Source organism: Spea bombifrons, chromosome 2 (assembly GCF_027358695.1).
Source record: "Spea bombifrons isolate aSpeBom1 chromosome 2, aSpeBom1.2.pri, whole genome shotgun sequence".
Taxonomy (NCBI): Eukaryota; Metazoa; Chordata; class Amphibia; order Anura; family Pelobatidae; genus Spea; species Spea bombifrons.
This window is the reverse complement of record NC_071088.1, coordinates 102,712,224-102,731,846: the sequence shown is the minus strand read 5'-3', so window position 1 is coordinate 102,731,846 and position 19,623 is coordinate 102,712,224. Positions and strand designations below refer to the sequence as shown.

The window sequence follows — 19,623 nt, the reverse complement described above, 5'->3', positions numbered from 1 at the left end:
CACCGATCATCAAAGATCGCGGCGGCGCCCGGCTAAAACTGCTTAGGAAGCGATCGGAATCGCTTCCTAAGCATAAACTGTGTTGCTGACATGCCTCGATATCGAGGCATGTAGCAACAGAACCCCCCCGACCCCCGATCGCCTTGTGATTGCTCCGAGGAGCAACCACAAGTGCCATCCTGTAAATGACGTTGCCGTCATTCACAGGATGGCATTAACAATAGATCTGAGTTCACAGAGGGTCTATCCAGACCCTCTTGAGAACTCTCGAGCTCCTCCTGCAGGTTGAATGCAGGTACTGCATCCAACCATGCAAGGTCAATGGAGCCCAGCTCACTAATGAGAGTGACTAGAAAAAAAAAAAAAAAATTAAAAAAAAAAAAATTAAAAAAAAAATTTCAAAAATATGGTAACATGTAAAAATCCCCACTGTCACCAAAAAAAAAAAAAAAAAGTTTTTAATAAACAAGTCCTAAAATTTTTTATCTTTACAAAAATTCCATTATGGAAAGAGTTAAAATATTGGCATTACAAATGCCCATAGGGTGTCTAGTATTAAAAAATATATGAGTTGATGGGGTAAATTGAATTGGCCGGGTTCAAAGATGTCCCAAATATGGGACATGGGGCAGATGTCTAAATGGCAAAAAAATACACACCTCACAAAGGCGGCCTTTTACCTCCCAAATAACCCTACAAACCCATGCATGGGGGGTATCGCTGCGCTCAGGAGATGTTACTGAACACATATTGGGGTGTTGTGTGACACGGACATATACCAGGAGTGATAAATTTACACCTGAAGTACAACATGTGTGAAAAAAATACAAAAATAATTACTACCATAAAGTTTCACAAAGGGTAGTGGTAAAATTAGTGCATTGAAAGGGTTAAAATACCAGCATTTCAAATACCTTGGGGTGTCTAGTTTTTAAAAATATATGATTTGATGGGGTAAATTGCATTGGCCGGCTTCAAAGATACCTGAAATGGCACATGGGGGGAAGAATTACCAGATTTGGAAAAAAAGGTTTTGAAATGGCAAAACGCTACCTGTACTTATTGCCCCATAACGTGCAGAAAAAAGCAAAAAAACATAAAAACATTGGGTATTTCTAAACTCAGGACAAATAGTAGAATCTATTTAGTAGTTTTTTTCATTAGTTTTTGCAGATGAGTAAAAGTTTTCTGTTTAAAAAGTGAGAAAAAGTAATTTTTTAACAAAAAATCCCCATATTTTATCATTTTTTTTATAGTAAATTAGATAATATGATAAAATGAATGGTATCTAAAGAAAGCCCTGTTTGTCCTGAAAAAAACAATATATAATATGTGTGGGAGGCATGAAATGAGAGAGAAGAAAATCACAGCTAAACAGTAACACTAAAAAACGTTAAAAGAGCCATTGTCCCACAATATACTACGAGTAAAAACCCCTATTGTCCTTAAGGGGTTAATAAGTAGTGGTTCCCTTATCTTGACCAGTGAGCGATCTCCTGTGATCTGTTCCTCTACTGCGCATTTTTGTTTCCACTCAATAGAATTCTGTTGTTGATGTTGCAGTCGTGTCTGTTAGGGCACTGAAGGAAGGGAGTTGTTCTTGCTTTAACTAGCATAGGCATAGCTATATTTCTAGTGGTGCTACCAGGGAATAGATAAGAACAATACATTCTTGGGTAAGAATATGCTGCTTGCATGCGCACAATATGTGGTTTTAAAATCTGTAACTACATCAATATTCCTAGGCGCTATAAAAGTTATTGATACATTTTTTGCCATCATTGTCAAATGACACATTTTCTTAAGTTTTTTTTATTTTTATTTTTTTTTTAATGCTTTTCTCACTAACCTACTCAGTTTTGTTTGTGCTTTCAGATTCGCTTCTATGAAGTGGTTGAGCCAATGAGAATTAAAGCAAATGAACTTCAAGTGAAAAACGAGACGCAGTCTGAAGAGCTGAATGGGTGCAAACAGCAGCTGAGGAGTTTGATGGAGGTGTGTTGGCAAAAAAACAAAACATAAAATTGTTTTTTATGGTCTGAAAGCAAGTGTAAATCTGTAGCAGTTTTAATGTCCTTGACACCCCGTTCTGTAGAAGAATGTATAGCCGGCACAGAAACGGCAGCCCTGCTCCCACAGATCTCCTGCTCTTTGAAGCAGCCAATCCGTGGCAAGAAAATGCTCCCGTTGAAATCAATAGGAGCATTTTCCATATATGCGCTGTTACTGCCTTTGTTAGTGGCTAGTCCTGTTCTTAAAATTAGGCGTTCCACCCATTCACATGTATCGTATATTCCATTTCTTCTATACCTTTTTATGTATGATTTTATCTCTGCACAGAATGTACTGTTTAAATCTCTGTTTTCCTTTTAGATTCATGCAACTTAGCATTGCAAAGTAGTAGAATTACTAGCTGTTAGTCTGCTTCTGTTTTACTAAGCATCTTGATTTATTTCTGTTGGTGGGTAATATTGACCTTTGTCTTAGTCAATATTTGCTTTATGAAATTAAGTCTAAACACAGAAAGTGCAGAAGCCTAGATCTAGCACATGTTTTTCAACTCCCTGCAGATGTTTTGCAACATTGTGTGTGTCCGTAGGAAAAACATATCTTGCAGACTAGTATGCATTCTAGATTTTTGCTCTATTAATTGGTTTAGTGTTTTTGCTACATTCTTTACTAGGTCCCATTCTAGGTAACTTTTCATTCTATTCCACTTGGGCAGAATTCAGGAGAAGCTCACTACTACTCACCCCTAATGGTAGTGGGTTGCTCGGGTTCTTGTGGGATATACTTTTTTGGACATGCCAAAGATCAGGTTTAGCCTCTGAGATTAGCCTTAGAACTAAGTTGGTAGTTGTTGCAAATCAGCATCGCTTGAGTTCTGTACCTTTGCAAACGTTTGGTCCTCCTGCAAATGATTTCCCATTTGTTGTTCTTTGTAAAGATCGGGATGCCAAGAGCTCTTGTTCTATACACTTTATACTGTTTAGAGACAAACAACAATGCCTTTCTGGTGTACCAGATCCTACTCCATCTGCAGGTGTTACTAACACCACCACCACCACAGTGTGGTTGTTACTGTAAGGCCTAGACTTTTTATCGGCTTCTTAGCATCTATCATGTTCTGTTTGTCTTTGTATAATTTGTGCTTGCGGTTCATATATGAACAATTTCTCAGTGGCTCAAAAATTATTCATTTCATCAGAGTTACGAAGAGGAGAGGCGATGTCGCTCCGAGTTAGAAGTAAGATGCCAGAGACTAACACTTCAGTTGGCCGACACAAAGCAGCTAATCCAACAAGGAGACTACAAATTAGAAAATTATGACAAAGTGAAAAGGTAACGAATGGGCTTCTTGTGTGGCTGGAATGGCATTATCAACGTCCAACTTTCCAGGACACTGGTCCCAAAACAATTTTAGACTGACATGCTATAAAAAAAAAGAAGCATGTAGGTAGGGCTGAAACAATCTACAGCGTTACTTTAACATATACCAAACATACACTCATTCAACTATTTCTACATTCCTGCTCCACTCTCCCCTCAAAATGAGTTTGCTTAAAGGGGCAGTTTAATGTCTCTGACATCTCATTTAAATAATGTTGACTGCACAGAAACTTTCTCAGGAATGCCAGTAGTCTTCCTTTTGTTATTGGTTTTATGCGCTCATCGCTGAGACATCTTAATTATGTCATACGTGCGTCTGGCTTCTGAATAGGGGTATCCTGAAACATTTTCTCTAAAGTGTTTGGTTGTTTAGTAAGTAAGTAAATAAACCCCAAGCTGTGAACGTTTACAGGAATACCGATGCTGATTTCCATAATAATCACTCGTGTTCGCTAATCTATTTTTATATTTTTTCGCAGCGAGCGGGATTCATTTGAACATGAACTTTCCAAGCTGAGGAAGAATTTTGAGATAATGGAAGTTTCTCATAAGTCACTAACGAAAGATCATAATGATTTGGCTCAGGAGGTGAGTATGAGGTGTTTTAATGATCCAGGATTTACGACCTTAATATATGGCCTGTGTTCTTCAGAATATATATGTCCTTAGTCAGCAACCTCCCCAATTTTTATATTATATATATATTATATTATTATATATGCCCTAACATGTTTTTAATATGGCTAACAGGAGTGACTTATAACATGCTATAATAAGGCTCACAGCCTCTTAATTAACCACATAGGAGGTATCAGTCATGTTGATTGTTAGCAAATTAAAAGATGCCATCTGGCTTGACAATGCTTTATAAAATAAAATGTTTGGTCGTTTTTTGAAGCATACCCATCAAAATATTAAAACCAACCCCGCTTTGAGCTCGTGTTTTGCCACTACAAATGCCGCGGCTCAGAAAATATTTGGAAATAAACCGTATGCCAACAATAAGAGGGAAAAAAAGAATACTTCCTTGTGTGGTTTGCGCTGCTTTAAAAGCAGGCCGCATTCCCAGATAAACTGAACGTTGTGTGTTCAGCGACACTAATGTATATTTAAAGTTTTAGGAAGTAAATTGCTTTTGATTATTATGTATTGTTTTTGGTAAGCGCTACCTTGGGCCGTGATCAGAGATGCTCTGCTTTCCGGTTGTGTGCGACATTGTAAAATAAAATATCAGTAACCATACCTTTTTATAATGAATTTATTTATCCGGCTCGTTGTAAATGATACGATCTTAATACATATGTATAAAAATGCAGTTCTATTTGAAAATTAACACATTTATTCTATGAAACAAAGTATATTATCTTGGACACGTTTGCTAGTAGGTAGTTTTCGGTGGTTTTATGTTGGATTTACATTGCGTAGTTGTGGCGTTTACCAAACTGGCAATTAAACCTCAGTGTTTAGTGTATATGTCTTGTGTATATATATGTTTAGGTAAATTTACATTACATTTATTTATATACAGCGTCAGCAGATTTTGTAGCGCTGTAACAATCAGTGGAATAATCAGTGGAATCATTTTGTCACATACAATAACAAACTGGTACAACAGGAGAAGAGGGCCCTGCTCTTGTGAGCTTACAGTCTAGTCGGTGGTTGAGGGGGAAGTGAAACCATAGGAGAGGACTGCTTGGATGGGGTCCGGATGATCTGTTAATTTAACATATAAATGTCTGCACTTGTTCTCTCACACAGACATAGTCCCCATCACTCATGCATGCACTTTTGGGTTTGTTCACTAAAGGGAGAGTTGTATCTCGGCTCCATTATCTCAGTGAGCATCTCATCGTGTATACTATATAGATAGATAAAGTAGTGGAATTCCTTCAAATTTTCTCTTGCCAACACAGCCCTTGTTGAGGGAGAAACCTGCTAGTGTTGGCCCTTCAAAATGAATATTGAAGTGGGAGAGTTAAAACCCCAACTCTTCTGACAGTTTTCTCCTTGGTGGATAAATCTCAGTGTCACACAATGGCATTGTTTCATACAGAGAATATGTTTGAGGAGAGTAGAGTGTTTGTGAAGCTGATGGGTGACCCCTCAGTTTAGATCATGAGTTACCACTGCTAGAGAAGGCTTCCCATAGTTCATACATGTGCAGTGCTGGTGGCTTCATGCTCCCATGTTGTTCACAAATAAGAACTTTGAATAACTGATGGCTCAAGTGCGTAACCGTAACTTGGAGAGAAAACAACAGATCATTGTACATTTCCAACAGACCTTCTTTAATGATTACTGGATAACATCCCAGGAAACATTGTTTGAAAACAACGATTTTTTAAGCATAGCTGCTGTGAATGTGATGCTATTGTTATCGGAGTGTTTGATGTGACCAACACTGACATTTTCTATTTAGAATATTTTTTCACATAGCTTAAAAATATCCATACTAGCCAAGCATTTGTTACGGGCGGAAACCATATTTAAAAAAAAAAAGGTTTCTAATGGTGACGCACTTCTATACTAGGTACCCGTTGAGAGGTTGGACACCTGCTTGTATTAGTTAGAATAGCGATCACCAACCATGTCCTCCAGGGTTAGAGATTTACCCATTGTGTTGCCATATAAATATCTGTAAATCCTAGACCTTTCATGTCCTTTGGAGCCATTGGGTTTGAGTCATCGAGCCCATAGTTAAATAGCATAATAGTTTAAAGTGACTGTCTGGGAAAAAGTATGGAAACCAATGAAATGTTCCTACTGATTGCTTCTCATATAAGGCCAGAATTACCGTTTATGAATGTAGGCCAGTGTTTATAATTCTGAAGTGTCATTGCGGTATGTCAAAAGGCACTTTTAGAACAGCCTTGTCTTCATACTATGCCATTTTATTTTTACTGTACTGTTATTGTTGCTTTAACATTTAATGTTGTCGCTGCTTACAATGCCCATGGACTTCTATCCACATGATGTTGTTCCTACTTGCTTACTCACCTTCGTGCATATAAAAACTGTACTCGCCTTCTCATAAGGCATACCAGACAAATTATGATTAATGCTCTGTGGGATATAATAAAATTAAATGTTGGACCTAGCCATTGCGTGAGAAAGTTAGAGAGGCTTCTCCGTACGACGAGAGCCATAGAAAAACCTTTGAGACCACATCCGTCTGCAGACGTTTGAGAAAACTGGCCTGTGTCAGTATTATATTTTTAACTTTGGGTTTAAAAAAAGTAATTTTTTTCCGTCTGAACTTTTCTTGAATGAAAGTGAAGGTATAAATCCAAAGTATTTAATAAGCCTTTAATGGGTTTCGCTTTGTTTAGGAAGTGAGGCTTTTCTACGGGCCAAGAAAAGAACTGGCACTGCTCTTCAAGACCACAAGCTTGTTTTTGACAGCTCATGAGTTGGTTTCCATTTCCCTCTATCCCAATATTGAACAAGCAGAGGCCGTGTTACTTTGTGTTTTTTTTGTTTTTGTTTTTTTTTATTGATTTACTGTAGTTTTAGCTATACTGGGAAGGCTGTGTGCCCTTGAGGATCATGACCCAAAAACCCACTTTCTTAGTTTTTAGTACTTTTTTTTTTTTTAATTCTATTTTTTAGTTATTCTATAGAGAAACGTAAAATCCATTGGGGATTAGCATGACACGCTAGCATTTGCTAATATGTACAGTTACTTTAAAACAGAGGGAAAAATATGAAAGGCCTCAATATTTTCTTTTTTTTTTTTTTTTCTTTCTCCATACAAATACCAAGGACGTCCTGGAGAGCCAAGCCGTTCTGAAAATATAAGTGTTGGCTTCAAACTCCATTGTTTAAAAAGTGCACTCGCAGAAGAAAGAGCGTGTCACAATACTTTGGCTTAACTGCCCTTTTCTCCCAAGAAGCGGCGAGCCGCGGGGAGTATTATAATTAACTTCTATTTTCTAAAAGAAAACCTAAAATGTGTTTTTGTGGCGTGGCGCAGATGAAGTTTGGAAAGCTGTGCTCCTCGGTGTGTTGGGAATAAAATCTATTAAAAATCACACTTGTTTGCATTGTTATACAGGCAGAGCGCAATCCAAAGTAAACACTTTTTTCACTTTATTTCTCACAAACAAATGCAAAACAGTCTTTATAGGTAGATTTTTGGAGTGTGGGAACTTGAAGTTGACTTCTTAGATTATGTATTGCTGGCTGAAGACTAGACACGATATTCTGAGATCAGGATAAATACCAGCTTGCGTGTTATATTATTAAGCGTGAAGATTTGTACTTGTTCACATTGTGTGTCCTGAGGTGTGCGGGTCACCAGGGGCTTTCATGTCTGTGTTCTTTGTATTAAAGGGCCCGTTGCACAAACTGATCTCCGAGTCGGTAATGCAGCAATGTCTGGTCTTCTTCTGCGCGTGTGCAAAGCTGGACACGCATGCATAGCTTTTGAGCGCATGCATACACTGAAAATGTGTTGGTGCGAGTGTGATCATATGGCACGCTGTTTCATTGTTTTCCTTCTTCATGCAGATTGCCACGCTGCAGCAATCGGTTTCCCTGCTGCAAAAAGATAAGGAGTTCCTTAACAGACAGAACATGGAGCTAAATGTCCGCTGTGCCCACGACGAGGACCGCGTTGAACGTCTACAGACGCAGCTAGAGAATGCCAAAAAGGCAAGGGAGGAAACATACGAAAGATATGTTGCTTCAAGGTGAGCGAATCTTGACCTTTAGAAAGCTTAGCGCTATTTCTGGCCTTTGGATCTCCTAGCCTTGAAGGTATATTCATCAAAGTAAGACTTTTCAACTCAGAAGCCCAACCCCAGGAGCCTTGCGTGATGCATAGTTAATGTGTAGAGATTTCTTGAAAGTCATCTCAGTTATGTAAATGTGTATTATACGGGGCCAGCGCAGATCTTCTCATGGTAGTCTCTCATGTTGTAAAAGTCATGCATGTATACTTTTTAGATGGAGTTACACATTTACATGCACACTGGTAGGGCTGTATCATATCCCATTAGTAGTCAAAGCACATAGTTTTAGTGTGGTACTGCTGGTGTTGGCAGGAAAAACTGGGACAGATAGCTAGCAAAACAATGTTTTTCCTATGTTAGCATCAAACGCGGCAGAAATTGCGTAGACATTTCAGCCGCCCAATGTGGATGTCCTCCAGAGTAGAAACATCGTCTTCCAGTATCGGCTGTGGGTTACAGGTCACGTTTTGAATTAGTTACTTTAAATGCAGCAGAGGTAAGACAATGCCAAGGAATCCACTCATAGCCAACAACAGTATGAGGTCTACTGTCTAGATTCTACCATACATGTTGATATTAAGCACAATTGTATAAGGTGACTCATTTTGATGAAGGAATGGGGGAAAAAAAGATTGTTGTTTTTATGATCTACTTTGGGAAAAGTTTACCCCAATTAAACATAATTGGCCATTCCCAAGTAACTTAATTACGTTAAGTCGTGCTGTTTAAATCTTCGCAGAGCTCTTTTTTTTGAAGAAGAAGAATTCTTCAACGCTTATATTTCAAAGAAAATGATCTTCATTTATGTTGCCTTGTTTTAAAGTTTGCTAACAAGCAAATTAGCTATTGACACCGATCAGGCATTATTATATTTACGTTAACTCAGTGTAAATCTCGCTATCAAACTTATAAGCAAAATTGACCCTAAAAGACAAACTATGGGTTTATGGAAAGCTAGCCACTGGGCCCTTGCGGTTGCCTGCGTCTTTGGATAAGAATCGGGTTGGTGTCAGGACATGATGTTAAAATTATTCATTTTAGATGCCACTCCTTAACAGCCTTTCCATTAAATCCTGCAGCTAGATGTTTGGTCAGCAGCTTGACGTAGAGACAATCTAGCCTTGCGCCCTCTAGTGGCAGAGCAGAGACTAGCACTTGATGAACTCAATATTAAATAATTGTATTTTATACATGATTATATTCCAGTTTCCTCACGCCTATGTCATATTTCCCCCAGGGACCACTATAAAACAGAGTATGAAAATAAGCTGCGCCACGAATTGGAACAAATCAAACTGAAGACAAACCAGGAAATTGAACAGCTTCGAGGGGCATCAAAAGAGATTTATGAACGTGAAAACAGGTATCCAAAGATGTTCCTGGACCATGGTATGGTAGTTCTTGCCCTTGGTAAATGTTGATGAAAACCCTTATAGTATTCAGTAAAGCTTATATGTATTTGATTTGTTTTAAAAAGCTACTTTTTGTGGGACAGCCTTGCGATACACCGATAGCAAAGCATTAACATCGTGTCCCTCTGCAACTTTCTGGAACGTTGTCATCACGTGTGAAGCTGCTTAGGTGTGTCCTGATGAAGTCACTGCTTTACGTTCTTAGGAAAAGTTGTGACATTTGCATAGTGCCTTTGAAGAAACTATCCAAGTATGATGTTACATCAGAAATAACAACCTGCTCATAGGAATAACAATTAACACAACAATAAAAGTGGTCCGTGCGTGAATGAGCAGCTCATAACATGTCAGAGGAAGCCGACAGCAGCCGAAAATTATAGCCTTTATCCGACTCCACCTATTCACCGGTAACAGTCAATCAAGTTAATAATCCCGTAATAAGTATGAGATAAACACTCAAAAAGAAACTCTTCTAGTCCATGTTTACCGCTGGCTTTATGTTTTAAGGACACCTTACTCCTTGGATTTCAGATAGGGAGAAATAGAGAACCGTCCTAGAGATTTTGTTCTAATGCAGCCATTAAATAGAGCCGTTTGTGCCTCTAATCTCCTGGTGTTTGTCTAATTAACTCTTTCTGCCAGTGGCCACCCTTTCTGTGAAGCGGCTGTGAGCAAAGTATTATTATTTGCAAAAAAATTATTTAGCACAAGTGGGTTTTATTCTCATCTCTGCTTTTCTGGTTGGTGACCATGATTTTTTTTTTTTTTCTTCTTCATCAGAAAACCATTTAGAATTTTAATTTATATATAAAAAATCAATCATGCTAAGGCATTACTGACCTCCTGATGCTAAAGCGTGACTAAGAAGTAGATATCTGTAATCGTTACACAGAATAGTATTATTATATTTATAGAAATATTGATAGAAATTTCCCTCATTAATCCGTGGTGGTGGCTGGGTGGGCAGCGATACCCAAGATTCTGTTGCTTACCATAATCTAGTAAAATTTAGTAGATTTTTTTTTTTTATCACATTGCAAGAGGAATTAAAGCAAGTATACTATTCTACCTTTAAACCATACAGTTTACCCTTTGAAACCTTGTGTGAGAATATCTTAGTGTTTTTTCCCCAGGTAATAAAGGAGTTATTCCATTAGTATTGAAAAGGCAGTGCCGTTACTTATGTTTGCGGTTTCACTATTCTCCATCTTTTAATTGTCTGCCTTCGTTGGCAGATTGTGGGTTGAAGGCATGCGAGTGCTTTTAGGCGAGGAATAAATATAACGGCCAGTAATGACTTTGACTGTATCTCATTTTCATTGTGCGTGTTTTGTGTTCTGTATTCGGTCTCATTTCATAAAAGTATAATTCACGTGGCTTTTGTTTTTGTCTAGGAATCTACGGGAAGCGAAGGATAGCGCCATAGCTGAAAAGGAACGCGCTCTTTCAGCGGAGAGAGAGGCTGTGGCAAAATACGACGGCTTGCTAGAACAGTAAGTGCCGTTATGTTATCACACAGTCAACTGGTGACTGCAAGTTCTTTTTCCTTCATCAGAATTTTTTTTTATTAAACTCCTAGCTCTTTTTTTGGGGGGTCTCATTTTGGGAAATCTTTTCAAATCTTTTCCTTTTTGCTTCAATTTGAGGCTATGTGTGTAGCATAGAACTAAATATAAATGTATGTGTGCGTAGTTATTACTTGTGTTTGTCTATGCTCGCCGTAAGTACTGATAAGTCCAATATATATATATATATATATATATATATATATATATATATATATATATATATATATATATATATATATATATATATATATATATATATATATATATATATATATATATATATATATATATATATAGTGTGTGTGTGTTTAATTTGACACTTGTTGAGAGTAGTGTTTCATACAATAAACGTTCCCAGTACAGACCTACAGAGGGCAGTAGTGTGCAGATTAACAACCCGGAATAGTCGGGTAAGTAGAGGTAGAACCAATAGTTCCACGTTCTAGCAAGGTGCGGATGTTTACATCTGCTTATATATATGCCAAGAGGTGATTTTGAAGCTGGTTTCTTTTGGCCTGTTTCACTTGTAGAGTTATCAGGATACGCATGTACAATTTTATGTCGCTTTAATAGCATTAACCCTTATGTAAAAGCCTACTGTTTTTCTTCAACCCCTGTTTTTTTTTTTAGTTTTTTTTTATTATATCTTTTCTTTCTTTAATTAAAGAAAGATTCTGCGTACACTTTTGTGTGTTCGCTTGCAGTGCACGCCTGCTAGATGGAGTTCGGAAAATGTTTGACAGATGTTGCAAACTCTGGGGCCAGGAGTTGCTTTTGGTTTAAAGCATTTAAGCTTGCAAATTGGATCAACTTGGGGGCATATGGAAGGGACAAATCATAAAACTGTCTCAGTGGATTTGTTTTGTTACAGAGAAATAGGACAAGATGAATATGAAGCGTCACTGATTTAGAACACTATTTTTGAATAAAGCATTAGTTTGGTAGATAAAATGCCGTATCATACCCCTATATTCCCTATAAGATCTACATGGCATGTCATAGCTCACAAAACATATATTTTTGGGGTCTCCTCCCCTTATAGAAGAGTTTGTATAGACCAAGATGATTTATGAAACGAGAGGAGACCACTGGGATAGGTCTTTGTGGGGCCTGATAGACAGCCAAGGGAAGTAGTCCAGATGGTGGGAGCTGTAGGACTTGCAAGTGATCAGAAGGGGATATTATGTTATTTGCTGATTTTTGAGTTAATGCTATAATTTTATCCTCCACATTTTAGATTTTTTTTTTGTTTAGCAGATACATTCTAATATTATAACGCTCTCATTAAAGGCTATGGAGGACAGCGGTATGGAATATATGAATGTGGTCTATAAAATGTTCATTTCATTATGAGATCATGATTAGAGCTGAGGAGGTACAAACCATTACTGAGATATAGCCATAAAATACTATTTAACTATTGCATGAATTCATGATGGGTGTCTATTGTGAAATAAATACCCTTCTACCTGCCACAAGGTATAGCTATCTACAATATTGGCCTGTTTTTTTTTTTTGATTCTCCAGATTATCTTTTGTTTTGTTTTGGTTTTCTGGTATGATTGTTACACATTTTAGTTTTTCCTGTTTTCCAGGTTGTCTATCTTTTGTTTGATTTGACCCTATGACCTTTTTTTTGTCATATTTTGGTTTATTGATTTCAATTCTTAGATATAGATTTGTACTCCAGTTAGGAAATTCCCGGTTAGACCAGATATGCGAGTCTCCATTTCAGTGTTTTTAATCTGGAAATCCGGACACTGGAGGCTGCCTGTATACACAGAGTTCAAAGTATACCACAGAAAAGTAAGTAAGACAATTTCTTAAAGGAAGAGCAGTGTCCAAAATTATTTTATCGCCTGTGGCAAATAAAAGGTCCGTTTGGCCTGCTTCCGGGGACCCTGCAGAGTGTTTGTGAGAACCTCCCTGTGGACCTCGACTTGGCTTCCTTTGGGTCTTAGGGAAGGAGAAGGGAAAAAATATCAGGGTAGGAAACTCATCAATATGCTTGTTATGCCATGAGGTAAAAAATAGTGATTCATTTTAAAAACCAGTATCTAAAAATTTACACATTGACATTTTTTATTCCATTTTGAGGCCATTGGAGGTGTTGAATTGCAAAACATTCTTGCTGCACCAGATTTTATCTGTGCTGATGCGTGAGATTCCCACACATGTTCACCTGTGTTATCTGTTGACATTTATATTTTATGCCTCATAATTTGAAATGATCAAATGCTTCAGTGAACGCTTTAAATTAATGTTTTGTGCATGCTCGGCAGAGGAGAACTTTCAATTGAAATAGACAGGCATTGTTTCAAAGCATTCTGTAGGATAAATGATGAACAGTAGGCTAGCCTTTTTCATTTAAACACAGTATGTGTATAACTTTTTTTATTTTATTTTTTAAGCACACAGTTGTTAACTAGTATTTATGAAGATTTTTTTCTCTCTTTTTTCCTATTGGTTAATACATAGTATGTAATTTTTTTTAAAGATTTTTGATCACCAGCCTAAATACTAAGGGAATAGATGGACTTGTTGGAAAAACTGCCAGCAGCTAATAGGGAGGCATATAATATTTCTACACTGTCCCAATCAGCAGTTCAATCATAAAGGGCAGTGTGTATGTATATATGTATGTATATACCGTGTGTGTATATATATATATATATATATATATATATATATTAACAAGAAAAACTTTATTATTTGCTGAGGAAAATGACTGATATGGTAAACCTGTACGCAACCATTTTTGCATTTAGCATGATAAGTCCCATTCCCCAAGGCAAAGTTTTTAGTGAGAATGAAATTACTATATGGTATTGATATATGATGTATATAAATCATGTGTATATTTTGATGCTGACAATATCATTGAAACAAAAAACAGCTGCATTTCTTGTCCATCAACTCCTGAAGCATATTATGACATTATTAAATACCATTTGAAGGTCACCTTTTAAGGTTAGTTTCGACAATTTTGTGTTGGCGGATCTCTTTGGAATAAAGAGAACCTGTCATTACGTCAAGGTAATCCACTAGACGATACAGTTACACCATGATGTGTTTCGCACACTTGTATTAAAAGAAGCCTGTGAAGCAAACCTATCGCTGTAATTACCTGCTTAACATTAGCCTTATAACACTAATTCCCTGGGAAATGTGATGTTTTCACCAGTTCCCTCCCCTCACACACACTTCACAATGTCTGGTTCGTGTGAGAGCCCCTCTGCTTTTTTGTTGATGAATGTCCATTTGCGACTCCATACATTTGGTTGGGTCTGAGATAATACCATAATTAATTATTCAATTAATTATTAATTAAGTAATTATTTGTGCTAACAATGAAAATCATCACTTGGAATATTTTTATTCAATGTTTTTTTTCAGATATTAAATATTATATATTATAATAATAATAATAATATATTAGATATTATATTTAATATTCAGATTCATATTTTTCCAGCTCTTAATATCCACTTTTTGTGCAGTATTTCCTTGGTTTCCAGTAGGATTGCATCGGAACAATACTAAATAACAAGCAGAAAGGCGCTGACCCGAGGGCTGTTGGATGGGACAATACCGTCAACCTAGATAGAAAGCCGTAGCATCTTTCTTTTTTCATTTGATTAAAAAACATATACATTAGTAACTACTGAGTATTTGCCGGATTGATACACTGTAAACCTTGAAATGCTTCATGTTTAAAAGAATAAGAATACACTTGGGTAGGGATGGAGATGGGACAGTCGGGTTCATTAGGAGAATGAAATATGTGGTGTGAGGCCTCATCTATCAGAATGTCCATAATAGAGTAGCCACCTTTAGCCACAACCACCAAAAATTAAAGTGTCCCCATTTTGGAACTGATATAGTAGTTCTGCCGCTTTTTTTGTTCTTGGTTCCAGAAAGCAAAAAAGCACCTTACTGTTTGCCTGTTTGTCAAAAAGCGCAAGCTATAGGTTGTTTCAGTAAACGTAATTCCAAGACTGACAGTTCCTTTTCACACTTGTTTTCCAACAATCGACAAAACAACAAAGTTCAAACATAAAAACAGCGATACCAGGGATGGTCAAGAATAGTTTTTCTTTGTTTTTTCTTAAATGATTTTCAACTAGTAAATAAGAATTTGCTTTATAAATGTTGCAATACCAGTTTAATATCTACTGTATATACATATATGTATGTGTGTGTGTGTATATATATATATATTTTAATGCATGTATATTTGTTTATCGTTAATCATTCATTAAATAGAACAACACACAAACATTATGACATGCGCCATTGTCCGCATGATGATTGTAGCTGTGCCAGCATTGTGATAACCTTAGGATCAGGCAGATGTTGTTCTGTTTACTCAATACGTATATTTTCAGTGCTGATAAGATCATCTAAGGCAGGGGTGGGCAATTAATTTTCCCATGGGGCCACATGAGAAATTGGAATGGTTTTAGAGGGCCAGACCTCTACAAACTACAAACTCCGAAGCCTTGTCCATTTTGTTAACTTATGTGCTGTTTAATAAAGTTATTCAAGCCTACGTCATTGGTAGAGGTGCTTGAATAAGTAAGGCCTGAATAACTATTAGCACAGCACAGAAGTGAACAAAATGAACAAGGCTTCGGAGTGCATACCGTATTTTTCGCTCTATAAGACGCACCTGCTGATAAGACGCACCTAGATTTTAGAGGAGAAAAAAAAAGGAAAAAATATTTTGAGCTAAAAAATGGGCTAAAATATTTATTACAATAACTGAATAAGCTATGAACACAGTAAGACACACGCAGTAAGACACACACAGACACAGTAAGACACACACAGACACAGTGAGACACACACAGACACAGTGAGACACACACAGACACAGTAAGACACACACAGACACAGTAAGACACACACAGACACAGTAAGACACACACAGACACAGTGAGACACACACAGACACAGTAAGACACACACAGACACAGTAAGACACACACAGACACAGTGAGACACACACAGACACAGTAAGACACACACAGACACAGTAAGACACACACAGACACAGTGAGACACACACAGACACAGTAAGATACACACACACAAACACAGTAAGACACACACACACAGTAAGACCTCCCTCCCTAACCCCCCTTCTCAGTATCTCCCCTCTAACTCCCTAACCCCCCCTTCTCAGGATCTCCCCCCCCGCCCCGGTCACTTACCTTAAACTCCTGTGTTGGAAGCGTGAGGCGTTTGTCTCGGGTGCCGGCGCTTCACTGCTGATCGCCGGCGTCTGACGTCATATGCCGGCGCCCAGCGTAAAGCGCCGGCACCCGAGACAAACGCTTCCAACACAGGAGTTTAAGGTAAGTGACCGGGGCGGGGGGGGACACCGGACTCATTGGTGAGTCACCAGGACACTCTTTGCGGGCCGGTCCGAGCTATTCAGCGGGCCGGATGTGGCCCGCGGGCCGTGCTTTGCCCAGGTCTGATCTAAGGGATTGCTGTAACATCAAAATGTGTTAAAAATAACTTGTATTTTATACACAGTACACAGTATTTTATACACATTAATACTTCCATTGTGACTTTATATAAGCAATACTGCCCTCCGTGTTTGAGTCCCTTCCCTTTCAGCTCCTGCCTTTTTTTCCTCAAATATGCAGTTTTAGCTGAGATGGTGGTAGATAAATGTAGTTATGTTGTCTACATTGTAGAGGCTTGGTGGTTGCCGTATATTCTCATTGCGCATCCATTGTGAGTTGAATTATTCTTATCTCGTTATTAGAACTAAGAATACTTTTTAAATATTCTGTAAGTAGTTTTTGGGGTTGTCTTTGTTTTACTAAAATCACAAATCAAAGTAGAATGTCTTGGTATTTCGGATGACGCGGTGGAAGCGACGACTTCGGTTTAAGCTACAGAAATGTTTTGGATTCTTCTAGATCCTTAGTCCAGTTGTTGAGCGTGTCCGACGTTTTTTAGAGCGAGCACAGAAAGATTACTCGCATTCATTCTGCTGCGGCCTTCGAAGCCAAGAACGACAGATGCTACGTTACAGCCGAAATGTGCGAGGTTCGTGAAACCATTCAAACAGCAGTTTACCAAGAGCTGTTCGCCAGACATTTCAGGATTCTGGCCGTGTCTTGTGATGAAGATGTTTCAAATTCCAATGCTAATTATAAAATGGTTCACATATACCCCGATTAATGCCTATTTGATATTTATTTATTTATGTGATGGGTTAATTTAGTCGGTAATCTGTAACCCCCAATGGTAGAAATATATATGGCGGTTATCATTAATTTCGCAGCCCACACATAGCGGTAAGTGGTCACTGATCGGAAGTCATGTTTGAAGCTTTGCGAGCGGTAGGCACAAGCCATGACTAGCAAAAGGCTTGAAATTCCGTATTTATATATAGCGTATGTGACATATGACAGATTATTGCCATGTTTTCTTTACAAGTTTAGGAGATATATTTGGTCGGTATGTGTTGTCAATAGAAATTCGGGAAAGAATGTTGTCAGGCTATAAAAAAACAAAACTATCCTCTATGTTAATTTCTGCTTCTAGTAATGAAAGAAGTCCCACTTAACAAAAGTGTATTAGAGCAGCCCTAAAGTGATTTGGTAGCCACGGACTTTAAATATTCTATTACGTTACACATGATTTACAGTGTTACTCCTCTATATATTTATAAGTCCGTTGCAAGAAATCCTTTAAAAAGAAGTCTATATATTATATTAACAGACAAATATGCTTTTCTGCTTGGTGAACACTACTAGAAAAGTGTGTGTAACATCGGTTGCATTGAGGCCTACGGCAATCTGTGGCCACTCTGCCGCATAACAGGGAGCCCATTGGTCCTTTTGTGCTATAAGGCTCCTTATAGTGCTACTAGCTAAAAGGGGATCTGATCTCCCGGACTGACCCATTAACACTGTGGAGGGCCGAGCGGTGTCTGCACAGCTTTCGTAGTTAACTTCCACCCGGCGGTGTAAGGTGTAATATTTTTGTTATAGCATTCAGTGTCAGTGGATTGAATTTCTAGCAAACAATTAGTGTCCGCCGGGTGTTTGCCTGCTTCACAAATCAATAGTAATAGCGAGTGCGCTTTTATTTGTCCATATTCCTTTAACCTGATACGTCTCATTCCTCTGAATTTCACAGCACTGCTCAACTTTCTTCTCACATGTCCCATGACTGTGCCAACAAGGCAGCTGTGCACGGAGCACACTGCAAAAAATCTTTTCCAGTCTAGTCCCATCTTGGTCCCTCAATCTCAACTCATATTAAATTGATAGGCTGTTCGTTATGTGTGGTGTGTGTGTGTGTGTGTGTGTATGTATGTATATATATATATATATATATATATATATATATATATATATATATATATATATAATATACAGTGCAGATGTATATAGATGTATATACTGTATATATAGGATGTGTATGTATATATACACCGATGAGCCATAACGTTATGACCACTGACAGGTGAAGTGGATAACACTGATAATCTTGTTATCAGGGCGCCTGTTAGTGGGTGGGATATATTGGGCAGCAAGTGAACATTTCATCCTCAAAGTTGATGTGTAAGAAGCAGGAAAAATGGGCAAGCGTAAGGACCTGAGCCACTGTAGATCAAATTGATGAAAAGGTTTTTGCTGTTTCTGATAGAAATTTGCCGCAACGCACAATGTGTAGCAGTTTGTTGCGTATGGGGCTGCATACCTCAGACCAGTCGTGTTGCCCATTCTGACCCTGTCTACCTGCGAAAGCACCTGAAATGGGCACGTGTTCATAAGAATTGGACCACGGAGCAATGGAAGAAAGTGGCCTGGTCTGATGAATCATGTTTTCTTTTACATCATGTGGATGGCCTGGGGTGTGTATGTGTGCGTTGCTTACCTGGAGAACACATGGCAGCAGGATGCATCCATGGAGGCCCCACCTCGCAACTTATAGGATCTGCTACTAATGTCCTGGTGCCAGATACCACAGCACACCTTCAGAGGTCTAGTGGAGTCCATGCCTCGACGGGTCAGGACTGTTTTGGCGGCAAAAGGGGATCTACACAATATTAGGCAGGTGGTCATAATGTTATGGCTGATTGGTGTGTGTGTATATATAGATAGATAGATCATTATATATATATATATATATATATATATATATATATATATATATATATATATGATCTGTGTGTGTGTGTATATGTATGTATATGTATGTATATATAATATATATATATATATATATATACATATACACACACACAGATCATATATATATATATATATATACTGTATTTGCCCGAATATAGGCCGCACCCCCCCCCCCACTTTAAGTCTTTAAAGTGGGGGTGCGGCCTATATTCGGGGTCTAGTGCCCGACAGGACGCCGGGCAGGCAGCAGGGTTAGGATACAGATCCCCCGCAGTGGTGCAGGGGACCTGCATCCTTCTCTCCAATACGCTCAGACAGCCTCCCCTGCCGGCACTTTCCACAGGGGGAGTGC

The 19,623-nt window shown here is 38.2% G+C and overlaps 1 protein-coding gene across 2 annotated transcripts in view; it reads left to right on the top strand.

Moving 5' to 3' along the window:
- The window catches only part of PIBF1 (progesterone immunomodulatory binding factor 1), a 66,340-nt gene that overhangs the window by 11,187 nt on the left and 35,530 nt on the right, over positions 1 to 19,623 (top strand). For both annotated transcript variants that reach the window (XM_053455415.1, XM_053455414.1), the window contains exons 5-10: positions 1,876 to 1,995; positions 3,209 to 3,342; positions 3,870 to 3,978; positions 7,900 to 8,081; positions 9,361 to 9,486; positions 10,930 to 11,028. In XM_053455415.1, the coding sequence (XP_053311390.1) occupies positions 1,876 to 1,995; positions 3,209 to 3,342; positions 3,870 to 3,978; positions 7,900 to 8,081; positions 9,361 to 9,486; positions 10,930 to 11,028 (770 nt within the window). The remainder of the gene's footprint in view (positions 1 to 1,875; positions 1,996 to 3,208; positions 3,343 to 3,869; positions 3,979 to 7,899; positions 8,082 to 9,360; positions 9,487 to 10,929; positions 11,029 to 19,623) is intronic.